This window comes from Anolis sagrei, chromosome 11, assembly GCF_037176765.1.
Source record: "Anolis sagrei isolate rAnoSag1 chromosome 11, rAnoSag1.mat, whole genome shotgun sequence".
In the NCBI taxonomy this organism is placed as follows: Eukaryota; Metazoa; Chordata; class Lepidosauria; order Squamata; family Dactyloidae; genus Anolis; species Anolis sagrei.
The window spans coordinates 24134822-24159529 of NC_090031.1; the positions used below are offsets into that span (position 1 = coordinate 24134822).

Here is a 24708-nt window from a genome sequence, read left to right on the forward strand (position 1 = left end):
AAAACAAAAGAACCAATGAACGAAATCACACCAAATTTGGCAACAAAAGTCTCACAACACAAGGAGTGATCATCACTCAAAAAATTATGATTTTGTCATTTGGAAGTTGTAGTTACTGGGATTTATAGTTCATCTACAATAAAAGAGCATTCTGAACTCCATCAATGATGAAATTGAACCAAATTTGGCACAGAGAACTCCCATGACCAACAGAAAATCCTGGAAGGGTTTGGTGGGCATTGACCTTGAGTTTGGGAGTTGTAGTTCACCTTCACCCAGAGAGCACTGTGGACTCAAACAATGATGGATCTGGACCAAACTTGGCACGAATACTCAATATGCCCAAATATAAACACAGATGGAATTTGGGGGAAACAGACCTTGACATTTGGGAGTTGTAGTTACTGGGATTTATAGTTCACCTATAAGCAAGGAGCATTCTGAACCCCACCAATGACAGAATTGGGGCAAACTTCCCACACAGAACCCTCATGACCAACAGAAAATACTGTATTTTCTGGTGGTCTTCAGCAGCCTTTCTGACACCTCCTTGCAACCCCCAAAGGGATCCCAAACCCCAGGTTGAGAAATACTGCCTTACGGCCATCCAGTCCAACTCCGTTCACCAGAGCAAGAAAACATAATCAAAGCCCTCCTGACAAAGGGCCATCCAGCCATTCACACACACACACACACACACACACACACACACACACATATACACACACACATGTGTATATGACAGATGCAGTATCAAAGATTTGAAAGGGACCCCTAAAGAAGGACAATGATATGTTGCATGTTCCAGAGTAGGCAAACCAGACGTCAACTCTGGCAAAGTAACAGCAAGAAATACTGTTGACCCACAAGCAGAAAGACATTACATATATTAGAAACCAACACTTTCTCGTTACTTTATTTTCCAGATCACCAGACTGGGCCACAACAACGCGTGGCAGGGGACAGCTAGTCACTCATAAAAATACTGAAAAACACAGCGGAAGAGACTTAAAAAGCCAAAAAATAAAAAAATACATTATTAAGCATGCGCAAAACCACACGTAAACACACCTATATACACATATACACGAATATCTATATACACACACAAAACACATAGACTGGGCCACAGTAACACGTGGGAGGGGATGGCTAGTATCTGATATGCAGGATGCATTTTCATTCACTGGACCAAATTTGGCACAAATACCTGATACGCCCAAATTTGAATACTGGTGGAGTTGGGGAGGGGATTGATTTTGTCACTTGAGAGTTGTACTTGCTGGGATTTATAGTTCACCTACAATCAAAGAGCATTCCGAACTCCACCAATGATGGAATTGAACTAAACTTGGCACACAGAACGTCCATGACCAACAGAAAACACTAAAAGGGTTTGGTGGGTTGAGTTTGGAAGTTCTAGTTCATCTACATCCAGATAGCACTGCTAACTATCTCTGCTTTGCTTTGCAATCTCTCTTGATTGGCTGTCTCTCTCCCAAGGGGGAGGATGAAACCCCCTTTCCACCCCCCATCATTGCCAGAAGGCGGGATTAGAACGCCGCTCTGGGCAACGGCAACCATTCATAAACTGGGAGGCAAAAAACCCGCGAAACAGCGAGTCTGCAAAAAGCGAACCACGAAGTAGTGAGGGAACACTGTAGTACAATATAATAATATATGATACTAATATTGTGCTGTGCTACTAATATAATTTGTTGTATACACATATAATATTATAATGTAATACAATACAATAATACTAATAATAAAACAATATAACAATTATATATTTTACATTATATGTAATATTACTAATAATATTACAGTATAGTGGTATAGTACAATATAATAATATATAACACTCATATTGTGCTGTGCTAATAATATAATATATTGTATACACATATAATCTATATAAATAAAAATGTAATGTTCGTTTGTGGGATTAACAGAACTCAAAATCCACTGGACGAATTGACACCAAATTTGGACACAAGACACCTAACAAACCAATGCGTGTCCTTCACTCAAAAAAATTGATTTTGTCATTTGGGAGTTGTAGTTGCTGGGATTTATAGTTCACCTACAATCAAAGAACATTTTGAACCCCACCAACGATGGAATTGAACCAAACTTGGCACACAGTTCTCCCATGACCAACAGAAAATACTGGAAGGCTTTGGTGGGCAGTGTCCTTTGGTTTTGGAGTTGTAGTTCACCTACATCCAGAGATAACGGTGGACTCAAACAATGATGGATCTGGACCAAACTCTACACAAATACTCAATATGCTCAAATGTGAACGCTGGTGGAGTTTGGGGAAAATAGAATATTGACATTTGGTAGTTGTAGTTACTGGGATTTATAGTTCACCTACAATCAAAGAGCATTCTGAACTCCACAGTTGGGCCAAAACTCCCACACAGAACCACATGTGGGCCACAGCAATGCGTGGCTGGGTATGGCTAGTATTGATAATACTATAATAATTTAATACAATATAATTAAATTGTATTAAGTTTTGACCAGGGAGGCAAAAACCCGCAAAACAGCGAGTGCGCGAAAAGTGAACCGCGAAGTAGCGAGGGAACACTGTATTGGTTTTCAAAATATTTTACAAAAATATATGGGAGGTATTCCCAAAACATTACCAGCTGGCTGGATTGGAAACCATTTGGAATAATTACGTCTAGATCACAATGCCCATAGTTAGTGTGGGAGTTGCAGTTCAAAAAGTGTTCTCAAATTCCACCCTTGTGCTGGTCATTAAGAGTCGTTCGGTCTACAAAAGACCTTCCCATAATGATTCTAACTCCTGCGACTTGTTATAAATGTACAAGATTATAATGATAGACTCATCAATGCTATTTAAACCAGGAAAATAAGTCTTTGCATTAGCAATGGGACACCTTTCGTTGACTTTTGGAAAATGGGATGCCCAGATTCTCAATCATTCTCTTTCAGCTTCACATCGTTCACATCAAGGAGAACTACGCCGACATATCAGACGCCCTTAAAGAAAACGGTGTTGCAGTGCTTGGATTCTTTATAGAGGTATGGGAACAATCATTCTGCTTTAATCTTGTGGTGAGAAAGTAGAGAAAATGGAGGGTTTCCTCTCAAAGGAAAAACTAAATGTCCAAAATGGTTTCCCTCTCTTTTAGGTGGGCAAAAACAATGAAAATTACGTCCCTCTCCTTTCGCAGTTCAAAGAAATCCCTTTCAGCGGTAAGGAATACAAACTTTACATAAAGTCATTGCTTTAAACCTGTGGTTCGTGGACCACCAGTGGTCGGCAAGAACTAAAATATGGTCCGTCACCTCGTCATTACTAAACCGTTGCAATGAGAGTGACTGGTCTCACGAACCCTCTAATAGTGCTGAGGCTTCATAAATATGGTTTTCTTTGGGCGAGCAGATGGTGACTACTGGGTGGCATATGTTCTGTATCAGGAACTGGAGCTGATGTGGTCTATCCAATGCAATTTTCTGAATCAGCAAACCAAATCAATGAACCAAATCTAACGTTGACCAAAAACTTGATTCGTAACTCTTTTGGTACTAATCTTGGAGAGCGGTCCCTGGTCAAGTGGTCCGTGGTCAAAGTGATCCCTGGTCAAGTGGTCCCTGGTCAAAGTGGTCCCTGGTCAAAGGGGTACCTGGTCAAAGTGGTGCCCGGTCAAAATGGTCCCTGGTCAAAGTGGTCCCCGGTCAAAGTGGCCGCTGGTGAAAGTGGTCCTTGGTCAAAGTGGTCACTGGTCAAGTGGTCTGTGGTCAAAGTGGTCCCTGGTCAAGTGGTCCCTGGTCAAAGTGGTCCCTGGTCAAAGGGGTACCTGGTCAAAGTGGTGCCCGGTCAAAATGGTCCCTGGTCAAAGTGGTCCCCGGTGAAAGTGGTCCTTGGTCAAAGTGGTCACTGGTCAAGTGGTCTGTGGTCAAAGTGGTCCCTGGTCAAGTGGTCCATGGTCAAAGTGGTCCCTAGTGAAAGTGGTCCCTGGTCAAGTGGTCCCTGGTCAAAGGGATACCTGGTCAAAGTGGTCCCCGGTGAAAGTGGTCCCTGGTGAAAGTGGTCCTTGGTCAAAGTGGTCCTAGGTCAAAATGCTTTAAAACATATTTGCCCTCCAGCCTTTTCGTCGTTTGTTCCTTCCCTCCCCTGAGTTGATGACAATGAATATATTTATTTATACCCCACTTTATTTCTCCCAAATAATAATAATAACACTTTATTTGTACCCCGCTACCATCTCCCCAAGGGATTCAGTGCGGCTTACATGAGGCCGAGCCCAAATACAACAATACAAGTAATTAAATTAAAAAACATAGACAAAAAATATACAACATTATCAATAAGACAGCACACAATTAAAAACAGTGGGAAGACCAAATGTAAAATTAAAACTGGAAGTGATGCTGGGACATGGACGAAAAGGTGATAGTGGTGTTTGTGGAAGGGCAAACGAGCAGACCTAAAGAAATGTAAAGTGCTTTGGAGGACAAAATGCTATGGGATCATTATTCCGGGAAGGCACACTGGAACAGCCACGTCTTCAAGCTCCTCCTGAAGACTGCCAGAGTTGGGGCCTGTCTGATGTCTTTAGGAAGTGAGTTCCAAAGTTGAGGGGCCACCACCAAAAAGGCTCTCTCTTTCCCCACCAAACGTGCCTGCGAGGCTGGTGGAATCGAGAGCAGGGCCTCTCCAGATGATCGAAGGGATCGTGTGGGTTCTTATATGGAGATGCGGTCACGCAGGTAGGCAGGTCCCAAACCATTCAGGGCTTTGTAGGTAAGAACCTGCACCTTGAATTGGGTCCGGTAAAGGAATGGCAGCTAGTGGAGCTCCTTGAAGACTCAAAGAGGCTTTTGGAGCAATTGAAGCAAACTGAGCGAAAGAGGGGAAAGCGGGAGGCAGAGAGAGAGAAGCCAGGGCATTTCAAATGCAGCTTTAAAAAGTGGGACAGCAAAGGATTGATTGAGTTGGAAAATACAACATCTGGAAAATATCCCTCCAATTATATATTTTTAGGAAATAAAACGGTCATGCCGCCTTTACGCCTGGATTCCTTGATCCCGAAAGCGGAGGACCTCACCAGCTTCTACCGCTACAACGGCTCCCTGACAACCCCGAGCTGCAACCAGAACGTGATCTGGACACTGTTTGAGAAGCCCATTGAACTGCAGCTAGAGCAGGTGAGACCCACCAGATGACCTCGAGAGAGGCATCCAGTCAAGAGAGATTGCAAAGCAAAGCAGAGATAGCTAGCAAAAAAAGAGGTGTATGGTACCTTTAAATCTCTCCTGGCTTCTGCCTCACCCTCGTTCCTACTTTGCGGATTTTCACTTTTCGCGGGTGGTCCTGGAATGTAACACCTGTGATAAGCGAGGGAACACTGTACATATTATAACCCTCTGCTTCCATCTTGGTCCTCAGATCCAAGCGTTTTGGATGGAGCTCTATTTTGGCACAACTAAGGAGAACTCCTGGATGGTGGACAACTTCCGACCCACGCAGCCCCTCGGAAACCGAATCGTCTTCAAGTCGGACTCAAACTCCCTTCTGCCTCCGGCAAAACTGTTGCTCCTCATCCCGACAGCCGCATGCTTTTCCCTCTCTTTTCTCCACTGAGATTTCCCCTTAATCTGGCACTCATACTAAATCAATATAGGAGTGTGGGTCAAAAAGTTTTGCCTCCTGCATCATAAAAATGTTATGAAAGAACCTATAAGAGCAGAAGTTGCTCGAGATCCTAGCCTGAACTGTCCTCTACTCAAAACTAGTATTCAACATAGTTGCCATCCATTAGGACACATTTGCGCCATTCTTTAACTCAGGCATTCAAACCATTTTGGCAAAATTCAAGGTTTTGCTTTTGCTGTTTGAACGTCATTCAAGTCGTTGCATCTGAAATCATGTTGTTTGTCTTTCAGAGGTCCAAACAGGTCAAAGTCAGAAAAGGGACCAAATCAGAAACATTTTTCAAGTGAGGATGGATTTCCTTAGATGCACAACCCCCATTGGCCAAAAATTCAATGACAACTCTTTGAGCTTCAGAATCATGGTTCTAATCAGAAAAATAACAGATTACAGTGTTCCCTCGCTACTTTGCAGTTCGTTTTTTGCGGACTCGTTGTTTCACGGGTTTTTGCCTCCCAGTTTATGAATGGTTGCCATTGCCCAGAACGGCCTTCTAATCCCGCCTCCTGGCAACGATGGAGTATGAAAAGGGGTTTAACCTTCCCCCTCGGGAGAGGGTCCGCCAATCAAAAGAGATTGATTCGATATACATATATAGCATCCCTACTTTGCGGATTTTCACTTTTCACGGGTGGTCCTGGAACGTAACACCCACGATAAGTGAGGGAACCTTGTATATCAGTAGACTAAGGTTCCCTCTACCATATCATGCATAGATAGTCCAGTAAGAAAAGTTTAGAGCGAAGCAGGTATTACTTTTTGACCCACCCTCATATATAAGTATGTTTCAAGCTCACTTTCAGGTTACACTACAACCAGGGTCAAATATTTCCCTCCCCTTTTCACCTTGTAGTCTCACAGCTTGGGAAAGCTACCTTTTTGATGTTTAGTTCAAAAACACCAGATCCTAAGAAATGGTGGTTGTGGATTCTGGGCTCGATGATAAAAAAAAAATCACCTAGAGAAACACCATTGGTCTAACCCAAGTCTGTCTGTATCCACTCTTTCTAAGTTTTGTTCTCACCCGATTAATCAGACACAACATATGTTATATCAGCGGAAATATTCTTCATTAATCAATCAATTGGTTGAGTTGCTGTGTGTTTTCCGGGCTGTCTGCGTGTGTTCAAGAAGCATTTTCTTCTGACGTTTCTCCTGCATCTATGGCAGGCATCCTCAGAGGTTTATATATCTGTGGAATGATTTCCAGGGTGGGAGAAAGAACTCTTGTCTGTTGGAGGCAAGTGGGAATGTTGCTATTGGCCAGCTTGATTACCATCCCAACAAAGGGTGCCCCCAGGCAGAGAGCAGCCAGGTATTGAAACTGGTTTATATATCTGTGGGATGGTGTCCTTGTCTGTTGGAGGTAGGTATGAAAGTTTCATTTGGGCTCCTTGATTAGCATTTAATGGCCTAGCAGTTTTCAAGGTCTGGCATCTTACTGCCTGGTGGAATCCTTTGTTGTGAGGTGATTAGTTGGTCCTGATTGTTTCTTGTCTGGAATTCCCCTGTTTTTTTCTCAACCAGAGAAGTCAGACATAGCAGACCACTTGATGAACCAACCTGGTCACAGCATATTATTGGAGAACACAGAAATGCTGGACCACTCTCACAACCACCATGTCAGACAAACCAAAGAGAAGCCATTGAAATCCACAAGCATGTGGACAATTTCAACAGAAAGGAAGAAATCATGAAAATGAATAACATCTGGCTACCAAGATTAAAAAAAAAACCCTCTAAAATCATAACAGTAAATAAATAACAACACTCAAAATAAGGGGAATTCCAGACAAGAAACAATCAGGGCCAATTAATCACCTCCCAACAAAGGATTCCACCAGGCAGTAAGAAGCCAGACCTTGAAACTGCTAGGCCATTAAATGCTAATCAAAGTAGCCGATTGAAACATTCACACTTGCCTCAAACAGATAAGTGTTCTTTCTCCTGCCTTTGAGAGTCCACAGATATTGTAAGACTGTAGGACCTATATAGCAATATCAAATGACCACTCACAAGCCGTTTTTGCTTTGAAATGGATATATTGCTTGTATCTCTGCAGCAAAGAAAGACACTACTGACTTTTTCCCACCACTACTTCCTTTTATACACCTTTCCTGCCCAACTCCCCCCTCTTCTCAGTTTCCTTATTAGAGCTTGTTGCTTCACAAATTCCAATACAAGGTTTCCAGTGCCTTCTGCTGGCTTCAAAATGTCACAGAGAGAGAATTGAGGCAGCCAGGATGATTCAGTCAGGATGTCACAGAGGGAATTTGTGATGTCTTCATGCCATCAGAAATTGACTCCTGACAGATATATAAATCCCATTTTCCTAGTTTCCCACAGACTTCACAACCTCTGAGGATGCCTGCCATAGATGCAGGTGAAACGTCAGGAGAGAATGCTTCTGGAACATGGCCAGGCAGCCTGGAAAACACACAGCAACCCAGTGATTCCGGCCCTCAAAGCCTTTGACAAATCAATTGGTTAAAGGTCTGATTTGTAAATTACCTCCTGTAATAGTGTCGGAGCTTAACTGCTTGCTTCTTAACGGAATAATATGCAATGGTGATTTGGGGTGAAAAAGACTTAAAACATTACGGCACTACAAATTCCCTATTAACCCTCATGCTAAATCATGCCTTGGGAGACAGAATCGTGGACTACAAAGCTCAGCATCCCGAGTCAGGATTGCCACTGAGGATTCTGGGTGGTGCAATCCATCAGAAGTTTAGGTTTGGTGTCATCGTTGCTTTGTTTTCCATGGATCGTTTCCTTCAAAGCCTATCCTTTCAAAGTGGAAATATTTTCTTCAATAGCAAAAAATAATAATAATCGAAAACTGGGATGAAAACTGGGATAATCGGCACCAATATATACACAGTGTTCCCTTGCCACTTTGCGGTTCGCTTTTTGCGGAATTGCTGTTTCGCGGGTTTTTGCCTCTCAGTTTATGAATGGTTGCCGTTGCCCAGAGCAGCGTGCTAATCCTGCCTCCTGGCAACAATGGAGTGTGGAAGGGGGTGCCATCCTCCCCCTTGGGTAGGGGGGAAGGGGCAGTACATATATAGCATCCCAACTTTGTGGATGTTCACTTTTCACGGGTGGTCCTGGAACATAACACTCGCGATAAGTGAGGGAACACAGTATATATATATATATATTTGTATATCCAAAGCGAATGCCTAACACTGTATTTTTGTATTATTTATGATGTCTTGGGTTTGGGAAGGAAATAAATAAATAAGAATGCCAACTAAACAATGTAGTGTGTATTCCTCGTCCACATTTCTGATTTGTGCCTTGATTAGGAGATAAAAGCAGGATAATAATAAGTATGGATCGTTGCAGTTGCAATCCCAGGCGATGGCAGGATTGAAGAGAAACAACTGGAAAAGCTGACACGATACAAGGATTTCAAGATCAAACTGCAGAAGACAGTCAAGGTGGTCCCAGTGGGGATCGGCACACTGGGCGCAGCGCCTCAAGACCTTGGCCTGCACTTAAACACAATCGGCGCTGACAAAATTACTATCATTTAGCTGCAAAAGGCCACACATTATGTTTGGCCTTTCCATGCAGCAAACTATTTAAAGAACTTGACGGTAGCCAAATATCGCTGCCTATTTTCCAAAGCAAGGTGCAATGTGCTCCCGTCTGAATTGCCGTGTGGGAGATTTGCAGGTACCCCATATAATGAAAGACTCTGCCCGTGTAACAAACAGGAAGTAGAGTGCACCTACCACATGCTACTGTCATGCAGTTTCTATGAACAGGCTCGAGAACACAGGTTTAACCCCCTCTCAGTTTATAAATTGTTGCCGTTGCCCAGAGCAGTGATCTAATCCTACCTCCTGGCAACGATGGAGTGTGGAAGGGGGTTTCATCCTCGCCCTTGGGTAGGGGGGAAGGGGCAGTACATATATAGCATCCCTACAGGGTTAAACCCCTGTGCCGGCAGGACTGAAGACCGACAGGTCGCAGGTTCGAATCCAGGGAGAGGCGGATGAGCTCCCTCTATCAGCTCCAGCTCCTCATGCGGGGACATAAGAGAAGCCTCCCACAAGGATGATAAAACATCAAATCATCCGGGCGTTCCCTGGGCAACGTCCTTGTGGACGGCCAATTCTCTCACACCAGAAGCGACTTGCAGTTTCTCAGGTCACTGCTGACACGACAAAAAGAAACCACAAAAACTTGGGGAACAAGATACATAAGAGCAAGAGCGCAGCTCACAAAAGGCAATGTCCCACAGTCTCGGTTTGATTGATTTGACAGCCAGGTCAAAACCTAAATGAGTTAAGAGGGATGTAGAATGGATGATGGAGCTTTCTGAGAATTGATCTTAAACCAACTGCTTATGTACGCTCCTGAACTAAGTGGAGCATCAAACCGGACCATAAACTAAAAAGCTATAATATGATATATATAACACTATGAACTATAATATTTAGAATATTATAATGTAATATAATATAATATAATATAATAATACAATATCATAATTATATATTTTATATGACATGTAATATTACTAGTAATATTACAATATAATGATGTGTTGGAGGTTCCTTCTGTGCAGTGGAGGCTCCTTCTATGTGGTGGACGCTCCTTCTGTGTGTTGGAGGTGTCTTCTTTGTGGTTGAGGTTCCTTCTGCGTGGTGGAGGCTCATTCTGCGTGGTAGAGGTGCCTTCTGTGTGGTGGAGGCTCCTTCTGCGTGTTGGAGGCTCCTTCTGTGTGGTGGAAGCTCCCCTTCTGTGTGGTGGAGGCTCCTTCTGCGTGTTGGAGGCTTCTTCTGTGTGGTGGAGGCTCCTTCTGTGTAGTGGAGGTGCCTTCTGTGTGGTGGAGACTCCTTCTGTGTGGTGGAGGTTCCTTCTGCGTGGTGGAGGCTTCTTCTGTGTGGTGGAGGCTCCTTCTGTGTGGTCGAGGTTCCTTCTGCGTGGTGGAGGCTCCTTCTGTGTGGTGGAGACTCCTTCTGTGTGGTGGAGGCTCCTTCTGCGTGTTGGAGGCTTCTTCTGTGTGGTGGAGGCTCCTTCTGTGTGGTGGAGGTGCCTTCTGTGTGGTGGAGACTCCTTAAGTGTGGTGGAGGTTCCTTCTGCGTGGTGGAGGCTCCTTCTGCGTGTTGGAGGCTCCTTCTGTGTGGTGGAGGCTCCTTCTGTGTGGTGGAGACTCTTTCTGTGTGGTGAAGGCTCTTTCTGTGTGGTGAAGGCTCTTTCTGTATGGTTGAGGCTCCTGCGTGGTGGAGGCTCATTCTGTGTGGTGGAGGCGCCTTCTCTGTGGGAGAGGTGCCTTCTGTGTGGTGGAGGCTCCTTCTGTGTGGTGGAGGTTCCTTCTGCGTGGTGGAGGCTCCTTCTGCGTGTTGGAGGCTCCTTCTGTGTGGTGGAAGCTCCCCTTCTGTGTGGTGGAGGCTCCTTCTGTATGGTTGAGGCTCCTTCTGCGTGGTGGAGGCTCATTCTGCGTGGTGGAGTCGCCTTTTCTGTGGTAGAGGTGCCTTCTTTGTGGTGGAGGCTCCTTCTGTGTGGTGGAGGTTCCTTCTGTGTAGTGGAGGCTCCTTCTCTGTGGTGGAGGTTCCTTCTGTGTAGTGGAGGCTCCTTCTGTATGGTAGAGGTTCCTTCTGCATGGTGGAGGCTCCTTCTGCGTGGTGGAGGTTCTTTCTGCATGGTGGAGTCTCTTTTTGTGTGGTAGGGGCTCCTTCTGTGTGGTGGAGGCTCCTTCTGTGTGGTGGACTCCTCTTCTGTGTGGTGGAGGCTCCAGTTCTGTGTGATGGAGGCCCCTTCTCTGTGGTGGAGGCTACTTCTGTGTGGTGGAGGCTCCTTCTTTGGAGGCTTTTAAACAGAGGCTGGATGGCCATGTCGGGGGTGCTTCAATTGCAATTTTCCTGCTTCTTGGCAGGGGGTTGGACTGGATGGCCCATGAGGTTTCTCCCAACTCTAGGATTCTATGACCTTCCCCACATGACCTTGGCGGTTACCAAATTTCTTTCTGTGGCAGACAGAATTAGACAATTCCCAATTTTAGACACAGGCTGAAAACCATACTAGAAATGTTGTTTTTGTAACAGCCAGCATAGTAATCTTGTTTGCTGTGTACTCATCTTGTTCTGTTACCAGTAGTAATAATATACTTTGGAGGGTGGGCGTTCTTCAAACCTGACGACCAAATGGGCTCATTGTGGGCTTCAGGGGATTCTGGGAGCTGTTGCCAAAACAAACAGCTGGAAAATACTGCAATTGGTCTTGCTAATCCCAACCTAATCTCTCCCACCAACCCTTCAAATGACATCTTCCAAACAAAGAGGCCAAACACAAGGTGCGGGGCACTGTAGACGAATGGATCGACGCCCTGCCAAAAATAAACCTGGACTGATGCCACTTTCGGAACGAAGGCGGCAAGCGCACATGCAGCCCTCCCCTGTTTATTTGATCAGAAATAAACTTCCTTGACTTGGCCCTTCAAATGGCGCCAAGGGAGGCCTTTGGAGTGTGCCGGGAACTCATTTCCTGCGGAACAAAAGGACTTCGTACGGGCGGAAGTTTTGATTTTCATTCGTGGTGGGATGCTCGTAAAGCACAGCAGACAGTCCTGGTTACTCCTCTCCCTTCCCACTTTTTTCCGCCGCTTTTAAAATGTCCCGGTTTCTCTCTCTTCCTCCTACTTTCCTCGTTCTTTCTCATTTTACTGCAACATCCAGGTTCAAACGTCTCCAAATTTACCTTTCGGAATTCAGAGATTTGGAAGCGGTCCTATGGATCATAAAGTCCAAATGGCAATCAGTGAGGAAACTTAAGCTACAATTCTCTCAACCTCATCTCTTTAAATATATTTACAGTGTTCCCTCACTTATCGCGGTGTTATGTTTCAGTGGTGGTGCAGTGGGTTAAACCCCTGTGCTGGCAGGACTGAAGATCAACAGGTCGCAGGTTCGAATCCGGGGAGAGGCGGATGCGCTCCCTCTATCAGCTCCAGCTCCTCATATGGGGACATGAGAGAAACCTCCCAAAAGGATGATAAAACATCAAAAAAAATCATCCAGGCGTCCCCTGAACAACGTCCTTGCAGACGGCCAATTCTCTCACACCAGAAGCAACTTGCAGTTTCTCAGGTTACTCCTGACACAACAAAAAAATTATTAGTATAATAATTTATTATTTTTATTTATATTTATTTATATTTATTTGTCGTGTCAGAGCAACCAGTCCATTATATTACATTTCTAACAGAACAAAGCAAACAAACAGAAAAATACACAACTTGTGAGTTTGGTAGCTGGTTAAATGTCCTTTGACCAGTATCTGGCCACTTGGAGTGCTTCCGGTGTTGCTGCAAGAAGGTCCTCCGTGGTGCATGTGGCAGAGTTCAGGTTGCATTGCAGCAGGTGGTCAGTGGTTTGCTCTTCTCCACACTCGCATGTCGAGGATTCCACTTTGTAGCCCCATTTCTGAAGGTTGGCTCTGCATCTCGTGGTGCCAGAGCGCAGACTGTTCAATGCCTTCCAAGTCACCCAGTCTTCTGTGTGCCCAGGAGGGAGACTTTCATTTGGTATCAGCCATTGGTTGAGGTGCAGGGTTTGAGCCTGCCACTTTTGGACTCTTGCTTGCTGAGGTGTTCCAGCGCGTGTCTCTGTAGATCTTAGAAAACTATGTCTAGATTTAAGTCGTTGGCGTGCTGGCTGATACCCAAACAGGGGATGAGCTGGAGATGTCTCTGCCTTGGTCCTTTCACTATTGGCTGCAACTTCCCGGCGGATGTCAGGTGGTGCAATACCAGCTAAGCAGTGTAATTTCTCCAGTGGTGTAGGGCGCAGACACCCCGTGATAATACGGCATGTCTCATTAAGAGCCACATCCACTGTTTTAGTATGGTGAGATGTGTTCCACACTGGGCATGCGTACTCAGCAGCAGAGTAGCACAGCGCAAGGGCAGATGTTTTCACTGTATCTGGTTGTGATCCCCAGGTTGTGCCAGTCAGCTTTTGTATGATATTGTTTCTAGCACCCACTTTTTGCTTGAAATTTATTATTATTATTATTCTTTATTTATATTATTATTATTCTTTATTATTATTATTATTATTATTATTATTATTATTATTTCTGCATAGGGACTCCAGCTGCCTATCTCGGGAGAAAGGCAGGATATAAATAACGTAAATACATAAATGCGCACAGGGACATTTTTTCCCCTGGCTAAAAGCATCAGCTAAACAAGGGTTAGGCATTTGTTCGTAACACGGATGGAAAATTTCCATCCACGTCAGGTGGCCATTCTAATCGAAAGCAAAAAAGAGAGCCAGTCTTTAAGAGATGGCTGTAAAACACTACGCTCCATCTCACTGTTACGGATATAGTGCTTTAAAATTTTTATGAGTGGCATATTTCAAAAGTGTTAGGTCAACACATCTTTCGCAGGAGCTCAGAGAGGTTGCAGTTAATCCTCACTTAGCAAAATCTTTTGGCAATAAAAGCAAAGTTTTTTTAATGTGCGCTGAGCCCTTTTCCTGCTTGTCCTCTCTCTCTGGCTTTTTTTTTAGTAGCATCAGCATTGAGGGGAGTTTTGGTGATGGTTGGAGCAGTGTTTTATGGAGAGGGGTGAGACCCGACAAAGTAGGTGGAGGAAAGCTAGAACCCTCCAGAAGTGCCTGACTACCCCTCCCATGATCCCCAGTCTTGGCCCATGCTGGTTGGACATTCCAGCAGAAGCGTGGTCTAAGCTTGGAATCCGTACAGTGAGATGTTGCCATACCACGGATCATTATTTTTCTATTTATGTTATTATACTTCTCTTTGCATCCCAAATCAAGAGGTAAAAACTGTCCAACTCCATTCTGCCACAAAGCAGGACAATCGCGTTCAAAGCACCCCCATCCAGCCTCTGTTTCAAAGCCTCCAAAGAAGGAGCCTCCACCACACTCCGAGGCAGAGAGTTCCACTGCTGAATGGCTCTCACAGTCAGGAAGTTCTTCCTCAGGTTCAGATGGAATCTCCTCTCTTGTAGTTTGAATCAATGGCTGTATTGCGTCCTAGTCTCCAAGGCAGCAGAAAACAAACTCTCTATGCGTTGTTGTAGGTTTTTTTCGGGCTATATGGCCATGGTCTAGAGGCATTCTCTCCTGACGTTTCGCCTGCATCTATGGCAAGCATCCTCACTACCTCTGAGGATGCTTGCCATAGATGCAGGCGAAACGTCTTGAGAGAATGCCTCTAGACCATGGCCATATAGCCCGAAAAAAACCTACAACAACCCAGTGATTCCGGCCATGAAAGCCTTCGACAAAACTCTCTATGGCTTCCTCTCATATATTTATACATGGCTAACATGTCTCCTCTCAGTCATCTCTTCTGCAAGCTAAACATGTCCAGCTCTTTAAGCCGCTCCTCATAGGGCTTGTTCTCCAGACCCTTGATCCTTTGAGTTGCCCTCCTCTGAAGTCACCCTCCTCCTCAACATCGCCCTTCAATTGCGGTGCCCAGAAGTGGACACAGTGAGATTCCAAGTGCGGTCTGATCCAGGGGTAGCGTGATCCCTGGATCTAGACACTAGACTCCTATTGATGCAGGCCAAAATCCCATTGGCTTTTTTTGCCGCCATATCACATTGTTGGCTCATGTTCCCCTTCCTCCCCACGAGGACTCTAAGACCTTTTTCTCACATCCTGCTCTCGAGCCAGGCATCGTCCCCCATTCTGTCTCTTTGCATTTCCTTTTTTCTATCTAAGTGGAGTATCTTGCATTTGTCCATGTTTAACTTGTGTTGGTTTTGGCCCATCATCTCTCTAATCTGTGAAGATTGTTTTGACTTCTGCTTCTGTCATCTTGGTTCCTCTCCCAATTTGGTCCTGTCTGCAAACTTGATGATCATGCCTTCTAACCCTTTATCTAAGTCATGAATGAAGATCCTGAAGAAGACCGGACCTAGGAGGGAGCCCTGCTGATGGCACTCCGCTCGTCACTTCTTTCCAGGATGAAGAGGAGGAAGCATTGGGGAGAATCACCCTCTGGGTTCGTGCACTTAACCAGTGACAGATCCACCTAATTGTAGTTTTGCCTAGCCCACCTTGGACTAGTTTCCTTGCCAGAAGATCATGGGGGACATTGTCAAAGGCCTTCCTGAAGTCCATATACACTCCATTCACGGCATTTCCCGCATCTACCCAGCTTGTAACTCTATTGAAATATATATACAGTGCTCCCTCACTACTTTGTGGTTCACTTTTTGCAGACTCGCTGTTTTGCGGGGTTTTGCCTCCCAGTTTACGCCATTTAGCAGCGTTTTAATACCGCCTCCTGGCAATGAAGGAGTGTGGAAGAGAGGCAGTCAATCAAGAGCAAAGCAAAGCAGAGATAGCTAGGTAAAAAAAGGTGTGTGGTGCCTTTAAATCTCTCCTCGCTTCTGCCTCTCCCTCGGAATGCAATATACATATATGCAATATGCAATATACAGCGTCCCTACTTGGTGGATTTTCACTTTTCGCGGGTGGTCCTGCAATGTAACATCTGCGATAAGTGAGGGAACACTGTATCTATATAAATAAAACTGTAATGTTCGTTTGTGGGATTAACAGAACTCAAAAACCACTGGGCGAATTGACACCAAATTTGGACACAAGACACCTAACAACCCAATGTATGTCCTTCACTAAAAAAAAATTGATTTTGTCATTTGGGATTTATAGTTCACCTACAATCAAAGAGCATTCTGAACCCCACCAACAATGAATTGAACCAAACGTGGCACATAGTTCTCCCATGACCAACAGAAAACACTGGAAGGGTTTGGTGGGCAGTGTCCTTTGGTTTTGGAGTTGTAGTTCACCTACATCCAGAGATCACTGTGGACTCAAACAATGATGGATCTGGACCAAACTCTACAAGAATACTCAATATGCCCAAATGTGAACACTGGTGCGGTTTGGGGAAAATAGAATATTGACATTTGGGATTTATAGTTCACCTACAATCACAGAGCATTCTGAACCCCATCAACAATAGAATTGGGCCAAACCTCCTACACAGAGCCCCCATGTGGGCCACAGCAACGCGTGGCAGGGGATGGCTAGTTTATAATACCATTATTTTTTATTAGAATTTTATTAATTTTTATATAGATTACAACGAAAGAGTGAGAACAATAAAGTATAGGAAAGTGAGGAAATGAAGAAAAGAAAGAAAAAAGAAGAAGCAAAAAAGTATGCTAAAATCCCAAATAACCCCTAAAAAAAACTACAAAAATACACAAAAAACACACACACAAAAAAGAAAAACAAAAAAATGACTTCCATTCCATCTTCTTCTAATACCATTATTGTTGCTATTATTACTTGAAACACAACAAGATGAGTCCATAGCAGACCACTCTGATGGCTGTTGTATTGGATCTATTATTATTATTGTTATTATTTCCATCTTTTCTCTCTTAAGAGATTCAGAATCAAGGTTTACTTTATGAACATGTGTGTGTGTACACACGCACACACACACACACACACACACACACACACATATATATAGACTAGCCATCCCCTGCCACGCGTTTCTGTGGCCCACATTGGGGTTCTGTGTAGGAGTTTTGGCCCAATTGTATCATTGGTGGAGTTCAGAATGCTCTGTGATTGTAGGTGAACTATAAATCCCAGCAACTACAACTCCCAAATGTCAATATTCTATTTCCCCCCAAACTCCGCCAGTGTTCACATTTGGGCATATTGAGTATTCATATAGAATTTGGTCCAGATCCATAATTGTTTGAGTCCACAGTGATCTCTGGATGTAGGTGAACTACAACTCCAAAACCAAAGGACACCCTTCCAGTATTTTCTGTTGGCCATGGGAGAACTGTGTGCCAAGTCCGGCTCAATTCCATCATTGGTGAGGTTCAGAATGCTCTTTGATTGTAGGTGAACTATAAATCCCAGCAACTACAACTCCCAAATGACAAAATCATTTTTTTTGAGTGAAGGACATACATTGGGTTGTTAGGTGTTTGGTGTCAATTCGTCCAGTGGTTTTTGAGTTCTGTTAATCCCACAAACGAACATTACATTTTTATTTATATAGATATCAGGTTGTGGATGCCGGACTGAGTAAATGCAAACTCCGTGGATGCGGAAGTACCTTTATTTTGTCAGAATTTATTGCGTTTTTTAGGACAGGTTCTGCTTCTTAGATTTATTTCTGGTGACACACCGGATAACAAGCCAAGGACAATGTTTGGGAAGCAGGGCCGTAATACCTCCATAAAACAAAACATAAAACAAAAGAACTGGCATAAATGTCAAGAAAACACTCTTTTATCAATACGGCGAGGAATGAAGCCATGAAAATGTCCAGCTAGTCTCATATTTTATACCTCGGGGTCAATCAGTTTCTGCATTTCTCTATTAAAGTACCAGTGCAACGTATTTGGATACATGGAAATTATAGGTTGCTTACCTGTAACCGTAGTTCCCTGAGTGGATCCCTGTGAATACATACAAGTGGTATTTCCTGCGCCTGCGCAGAGCCTTTCGGAACCTTCTAGAAGATAAAAGTTACAAAATTTAGATGCAGCCCGCCCACTCCCCTCCGTCCCCATAAATAGCCAGTGGGCGGGCCCAAGCCTCAGTTCTCTTACGCCGCAAAGCAGCTGGAACTCAGGAGGCATGACCCGAGGGGAGGATGGGCGGGATTGTATGTATTCACAGGGATCCACTCAGGGAACTACGGTTACAGGTAAGCAACCTATAATTCCCTGTCGTGGTCCCTGTGAATCATACAAGTGGTAGACTTACAAGCTGAAGAATAAGGCTGGTGGGCGTCATGCCACCGCAGAGAAGAGGACTGCCCTTCCAAACTCCGCGTCTCTCTTGGACACGACGTCCATCTTGTAGTGTGACACGAACGTGAGAGGAGAAGACCAAGTCGCTGCTCTGCAGACGGCATCCAAAGAAACACCTCTCATAAAAGCCACCGATGTGGAAACAGCTCTCGTGGAGTGGCCTCTGACCTGGATAGGCAAATCTCGACGCGCCATCTGATACGCCAGGCGGATCGCCGAAACCGTCCACGAGGAAAACCGTTGCGTGGAAACCGGAAGGCCACTGGCATCCTTCCGGTATTTGACGAACAACCTATTAGACTTCCGGAACTGTGCAGTTCTGTCAACATAAAAAGCGACAGCTCGACGAACATCTAACATGTGCAAACTTTTCTCTAGAGAAGAAACAGGGTTTTGAAAAAACGCCGGAAGGACTAACTCTTGTGATAGATGAAAACGCGATGCCACTTTAGGCAGAAAGGAAATGTCCGTGCGAAGCACTACTTTATCTTTGTGAAACCTCAAATACGGAGGGTCACATCTTAGTGCACACAACTCACTGGCCCGACGGGCCGAAGTTATGGCCACTAAAAATGCCACCTTCCATGACAGGAAGGAAATATCCACTGTTGCCAGAGGCTCAAAAGGAGGTTTCATAAGCGCGGACAAAACTAACTCCAAATCCCACCCCGGGGCCACAGGGGCCGCCGGGGGTTTCACGTTAGTAACTCCCCTAAGGAAAATTCTAACAAGCGGGTCAGAAAAACACGAGGGGAGCCCTGATTTTCTCTGAAACCATGCTATTGCTGCTAAATAGCATCTCAAGGATGACACGGAAAGTCCCTCCTCTGACAAAAACGCCAAAAAGTCTAGAACCACAGGGACCGGGGCGTGGGACGGGACCTGACCCTTTTCTATAGCAAACTTTGAAAAACGCGACCACTTATACAAGTATGACTTCTTGGTCGAATCCCTATGGGCGGCCTCCATAAATCTCAAAACTGGCTTAGACAGTCCCGAGAAAACACCTAGGCCTCCGGACGTATCCTCCACGCTGTTAAGCGCAACTTGGACGCCTCTGGATACCACACTTGGTTCCCTTGGGACATGAGGAGGTCTGGTCTGTTCTCCAACCGTACAAACGCCCCCTTGCACAGGGACAGGAGGGGGGAGAACCAAGGCTGGCGGGGCCACCATGGGGCAATCAACAGACAATTCGCTCCCTCCCTCTGTAGCTTCGAGACCACCCGCAATAGAAGGGGAAACGGTGGGAAGGCATACAGGAGGCGCTCCTTCCAATCGAGGAGGAACGCATCCCCCAGGCACCCCCAGGCAGCCCCAGGTTGGGCTTCCGACGCGCACCGAATAAGGCACATTTGGTGTTCGCGTGGGTCGCAAACAGGTCCACCTCTGGCCTCCCCCACATGTTGAACAGCCGGTCGGCCACCTCCTGGTGGAGCGACCATTCGTGATTTGAGAGAGGGGCCCTGCTCAGAGCGTCTGCTATGGTGTTTTCTTCTCCGGGAAGGTGCACTGCTATCAGATAGATGTTTCTTGCCACGCACCACTCCCAGATTTGTAGAGTAAGCTGCAATAGTCTTTGGGAATGCGTTCCCCCCTGCTTGTTTATATAGAACATTACGGTGGTGTTGTCCGTAAGCAACTGAACCACTTTCCCCACTAGCACCGGCTCGAAGGCCTTTATGGCCCTGTCTACTGCTAGGAGTTCCAACAGGTTTATATGGCACATCTTTTCCTCTGTAGACCACACGCCCTGGATCATGAGACCTTCCGAATGGGCCCCCCACCCCGACATGGAAGAGTCCGTGGTCACCGTACGAGAAGGGGAAGGTTGATGGAATGATAGGCCAGAACACACATGGGAGCGGTCCCGCCACCAGAGGATAGACTCCCGTGCCTTCGGGGACAAAACAACGAGCTTGCCCGGGTCGTCCGTGAGAGGATTGAAAACCCCCAAAAACCAGGCTTGAAGGGGTCTCAACCTCAGTCTGGCATGAAGGACCACTGAGGTCGTAGAGGCCATGTGGCCTAGCAGAACCTGTATCAACTTGGCCGGTACTCCGGGAGACGCGAGAATCTGGTCTATAAGATCTCGAAGCGCCATGAAGCGATCTTCCGGAAGGAAAGCTCTCTCCACTGTAGAATCCAGCACCGCACCAATGAACTGGATCCTGCGCGACGGGACGAGGTTGGATTTCTCCCAATTCACTATAAGTCCTAGAGACTGGAGGAGAGAGAGCGAGAGTGACACATCGTCCAACAGTTTCGACCTAGATTCGGCTGTAAAAAGCCAGTCATCTAAATACGGGTACACCGCCACGCCTCGTGTTCGGAGGTGGGCTACGACCACCGCCATGCATTTTGTAAACACTCTTGGCGCGGTCGTGAGGCCAAAAGGGAGGACATTAAAATTAAAACCCCGATCTCCAATCAGGAAGGACAAGAACCTACGGTGATGTGCTGAAATTGACAAATGAAAATATGCATCTTTTAAATCAATAGTGATGAACCACAGATTTTTATTGAGAAGCGGCATAATAGTAGACAAAGAAACCATTCTGAATTTTCTGGAAAGGATAAACTTGTTTATATCCCGCAGGTCCATGATGGGCCGGACCCCACCCCCGCGCTTGGAAATCAAAAAATAGCGGGAAAAGAAACACTGATGGAACATTGCGGAATCCACGGGAGAGATCGCCCCTTTCTGCAACAGTGTCTGGATCTCCTCCCACAATTCCTCAGAAGGGGGAGTAGAACGCAATTGGCCCACTGGTGGGAGGTCGACAAACTCGAGGGAGTACCCTTCCCTGATTATCCTAAGAACCCAGGAATCCGACGTGATGTTTTGCCATACAGGAAAGAACTCGGATAACCTGTCACCAAAAAGGGGGGAATCTCCCTCCCGGGGCAACGGAGCTAACGGAACAGTAGTGAGAACCTCAACTCCCAACAGGGGATAAACAGTATTCGCTCCGCCTGTGTCCAACTGGGACAGCGCGGTCTGATTTACGGCAACATCAAAGACGCCGTTTGGATCCCCCTTGCGCTTTCCCTTTCCCCTGGTAGGGTTGGAACCTGTTCTTGGACGCAAAGGATTGTTTCTTAGAGTACTGGTAGCGGTTGGACCCCCCACCACGTTGTCTATTGCCCGAAAAATTGTTAAAATAATTCCTACGGTAATAGGGGGCGGGTTGCCAACGGGGCTTTTGCTGATAATATGGTTGAGAGGGGTGACCCAGCTTGTTCATGGCCTGGCGGACTTCCTGAGTGTGTTTAATTTTGTCATCTGTCTGAGGGTCAAAGAGGCCCTGCTCATGCATCGGTAAGTCTTCCGCCAAGGCTCGGCCTTCCTCCGAAAGTGAGGATGAACGGAGCCAGGCGTACCTTCTAATTGAAGTGGCACTGGCAAAAAGGCGCCCCGTGGCTTCTGCCATATGCTTAGCAAAGTCCTTTTGGAACTTTGCTAAGGAAACAGCTTCGGTATGGACGGCCTTCGGAAACCGTTGTTCCTCTGGGGGTAGGAGGTCGAGATAAGGAAGAATTTTAGACCAAAGGAAGGTCTGATATCCGCTCATATACGTCGCATAGTGCGACATGCGAGCGAATAAGCCCGCTGATAAATGGACCTTTTTACCCATAGCCTCAATTCTTTTGCCCTCCTTGTCCAGAGGGGTTACAGATGCCCCTTTCGGACGCCTAGCCTTAGCGCTTTCGGCCACGATAGTGTTGGGCTTGGTTGGGCGTGCAACCCAGTCTGCCTTAGACAAATCAATCTTATAAATAGTATCTATGCGTTTAGGCACCGCAGGCACCGAAGCCGGTGACACCTCCTCCACCTTGGCCAACTTAAGCAGGTAAGGGAGGGCTGGGAGGGCAGAAGTGGATGGAGCCTGTTGCTCGTCTGATGGGAACATTGGGTCTTCCACTGAACTAACAACTTTAGGAGCTGGAAGTTCTAGGGCCTTAACCATTCGGCCGATTAGGGCCACAAACTTATTGAAATCCGGGGGCAAAGGCAAGTCAATGTCAATGTCCCTTGCTCTTCTGCGCGAACCCGAAGGGTCGTCGGAAGAGTCAGATTCGCCCAGCTCACCCAGATTAGGGTCATGTCCAGTAGCAGATGGGCCAGGAAGCTGGTCCAGGTGATCAGTAGGTGCAACAGTCATCGACTGGCCAGATGAAACGCCCGGGGTGGGCGGTTGGCCTGGGGCAACTGGAACAGCCAAAGCTGAAGTGGATGCGGTCACCCCAGTAGCTTGGATTGGGGGAGCAGCCTCATGCCGGTTGTCCAAATGTGCCCTCACAAGCTGTCTGTCAGTACAAGGGGGAGGTACCCCTTGAGGTATCTGGGAGGGCATCTGGGGAGGCATTGAGGGCCCCACAAAAACACAGCCTTGAGGGGTCATTTGCCAGTAGCCTTGCTGCATCGCAAAAGGTGGAGGCATGACTGGAGGCGCGTTCCATCTGGAGGAGGACCTCGAGATGCGGGAGGAACCCCTTCTTCCCCTCCTGGACCTTCTGGCTGGGGGAGATGAGGAGGAGGAGGAAGAGGAGGAGGACGAAGAGGCAGAGCCGGAGGGGGATCGGCGCCGACGGCTCCGTCTGCTGCTCCTGCGGGATCGACGCGAGGGAGATCTCGCTCTCCTCCTTTCTCCCCCTCTCCCATTTCTGGCCGACGTGGGAGAGCTTGAGGCCAAAGGAAGCGGGCCCGAAAGTGGAGGAGGCCCGGGCTCGGCTGCCCCAGCCCCAAGATCCCTCAGGGACTCCGTGGCGGAAGCTTCAACTGGTCTCGGCATCGCCGCCGGGATCGGAGGTTGCGGCAAGGGAGCTGGGCTGAGCAGGGCCTCCCTTATCGGCGTCGCCGCATTCGGCGGCGTCAAGACGTCCCACTGCGTCAGGGGAGGGGCCTGAGGCGGCGACGAGATGGGCGCCTGCGTCGGCGTCGGCAGCTGCGCCGTGGGCGGGGCTTGCGGCAGCGCCGATCCCTGCGCCTGCGCCAAAGCCCCGGGAGCCAGTTGCTGTTGCTGCTCCGGCCCAGAGGGGGCTTCTCCTTGCCCCAGAGGAGCTCTAGCAGCCGCTGTCGGGGCCGGCGCCGGTTGCTTTCGCGCCCTTTTTGAAGGGCTAGAGGAGCGAGAAGAAGCCTGGGCGCCATCTTGGCGGCCGTTCGGCTTGGCTTTTTTGGCCTTCTTCTTCTGTAGCAAAGCCGGATCCCCGGTCTTCACAGGTAAGTCCTCCGCCGCAGCATCTCGCCCAGGCACCAAAATTAGAGGCCCAGAGGGAAGGAGCGCTCGCTCGTACAGCGCTGCCTTCAGCCTCATCTCCCTGTGTTTCCTCGTTTGGGGGGTGAAGGCCTGACAGATGGAACAGGCCTGAGTCAGATGTCCTTCCCCCAGGCACGCGAGACATAAGGAATGCCCATCGTTATCCGGGAAATTGTTTGGGCATTTAGCACAGCGCTTAAAAGATGTTGTGGTCGACATAACGAGCCACAACACAGCACAAGCACAAACTCAATATAGCAATCCAACAGATATCAAAGGCAGTCCAGCACAATACGCTCGAAGAGAGGATGGTTCCTTAGTCTGCTTAGGCGGAATAAGAGAACTGAGGCTTGGGCCCGCCCACTGGCTATTTATGGGGACGGAGGGGAGTGGGCGGGCTGCATCTAAATTTTGTAACTTTTATCTTCTAGAAGGTTCCGAAAGGCTCTGCGCAGGCGCAGGAAATACCACTTGTATGATTCACAGGGACCACGACAGGGAATAAAAAATATATAGAAATGTTTGCAGCGACTCCGTGATCTTTTGTTGGGTTTAGTTGGGTTTGGTTGGTTATCTATACACATAATAAAATTGAAAATATGTATATGTGTGTCTGGCTGGAGTGTCCACTTCCACAGACAAACTCCCACTGCCACAAACAGCTCTAGCTCCCACTCCTCAGGAGCCACCAAAGGCCCTCCCTCCAATGGCATTTCAGGTTATAGTGAGCACCATGAACGTGTCCAAGAACTCTCCCAATGTCCTCCATCAACACCACACTGACCACCACCCAAGTCAAGGCTTTCATATGGGGACAATTCCATCCTAGATTTTATGTGTTTCCTCCACCACAGACATCTCAGTGGTTTCTTACTCTCTCAATTAGTGTGGAATTAGCATGACCCCGCCCACTGCCTCTTCCTCAACCTTTACCTATTCTT

General features: G+C 46.7%; 1 protein-coding gene across 1 annotated transcript in view; it reads left to right on the top strand.

The window, feature by feature from the left end:
- Positions 1–8956, top strand: part of CA4 (carbonic anhydrase 4) — a 48310-nt gene extending 39354 nt beyond the window's left edge. The window contains exons 5-8 of the mRNA XM_060757001.2: positions 2968–3057; positions 3168–3231; positions 5024–5187; positions 5429–8956. Coding sequence (XP_060612984.2) covers positions 2968–3057; positions 3168–3231; positions 5024–5187; positions 5429–5623 — 513 coding nt within the window. The 3' untranslated portion in view covers positions 5624–8956. The remainder of the gene's footprint in view (positions 1–2967; positions 3058–3167; positions 3232–5023; positions 5188–5428) is intronic.
- Positions 8957–24708: the final 15752 nt, after the last annotated feature.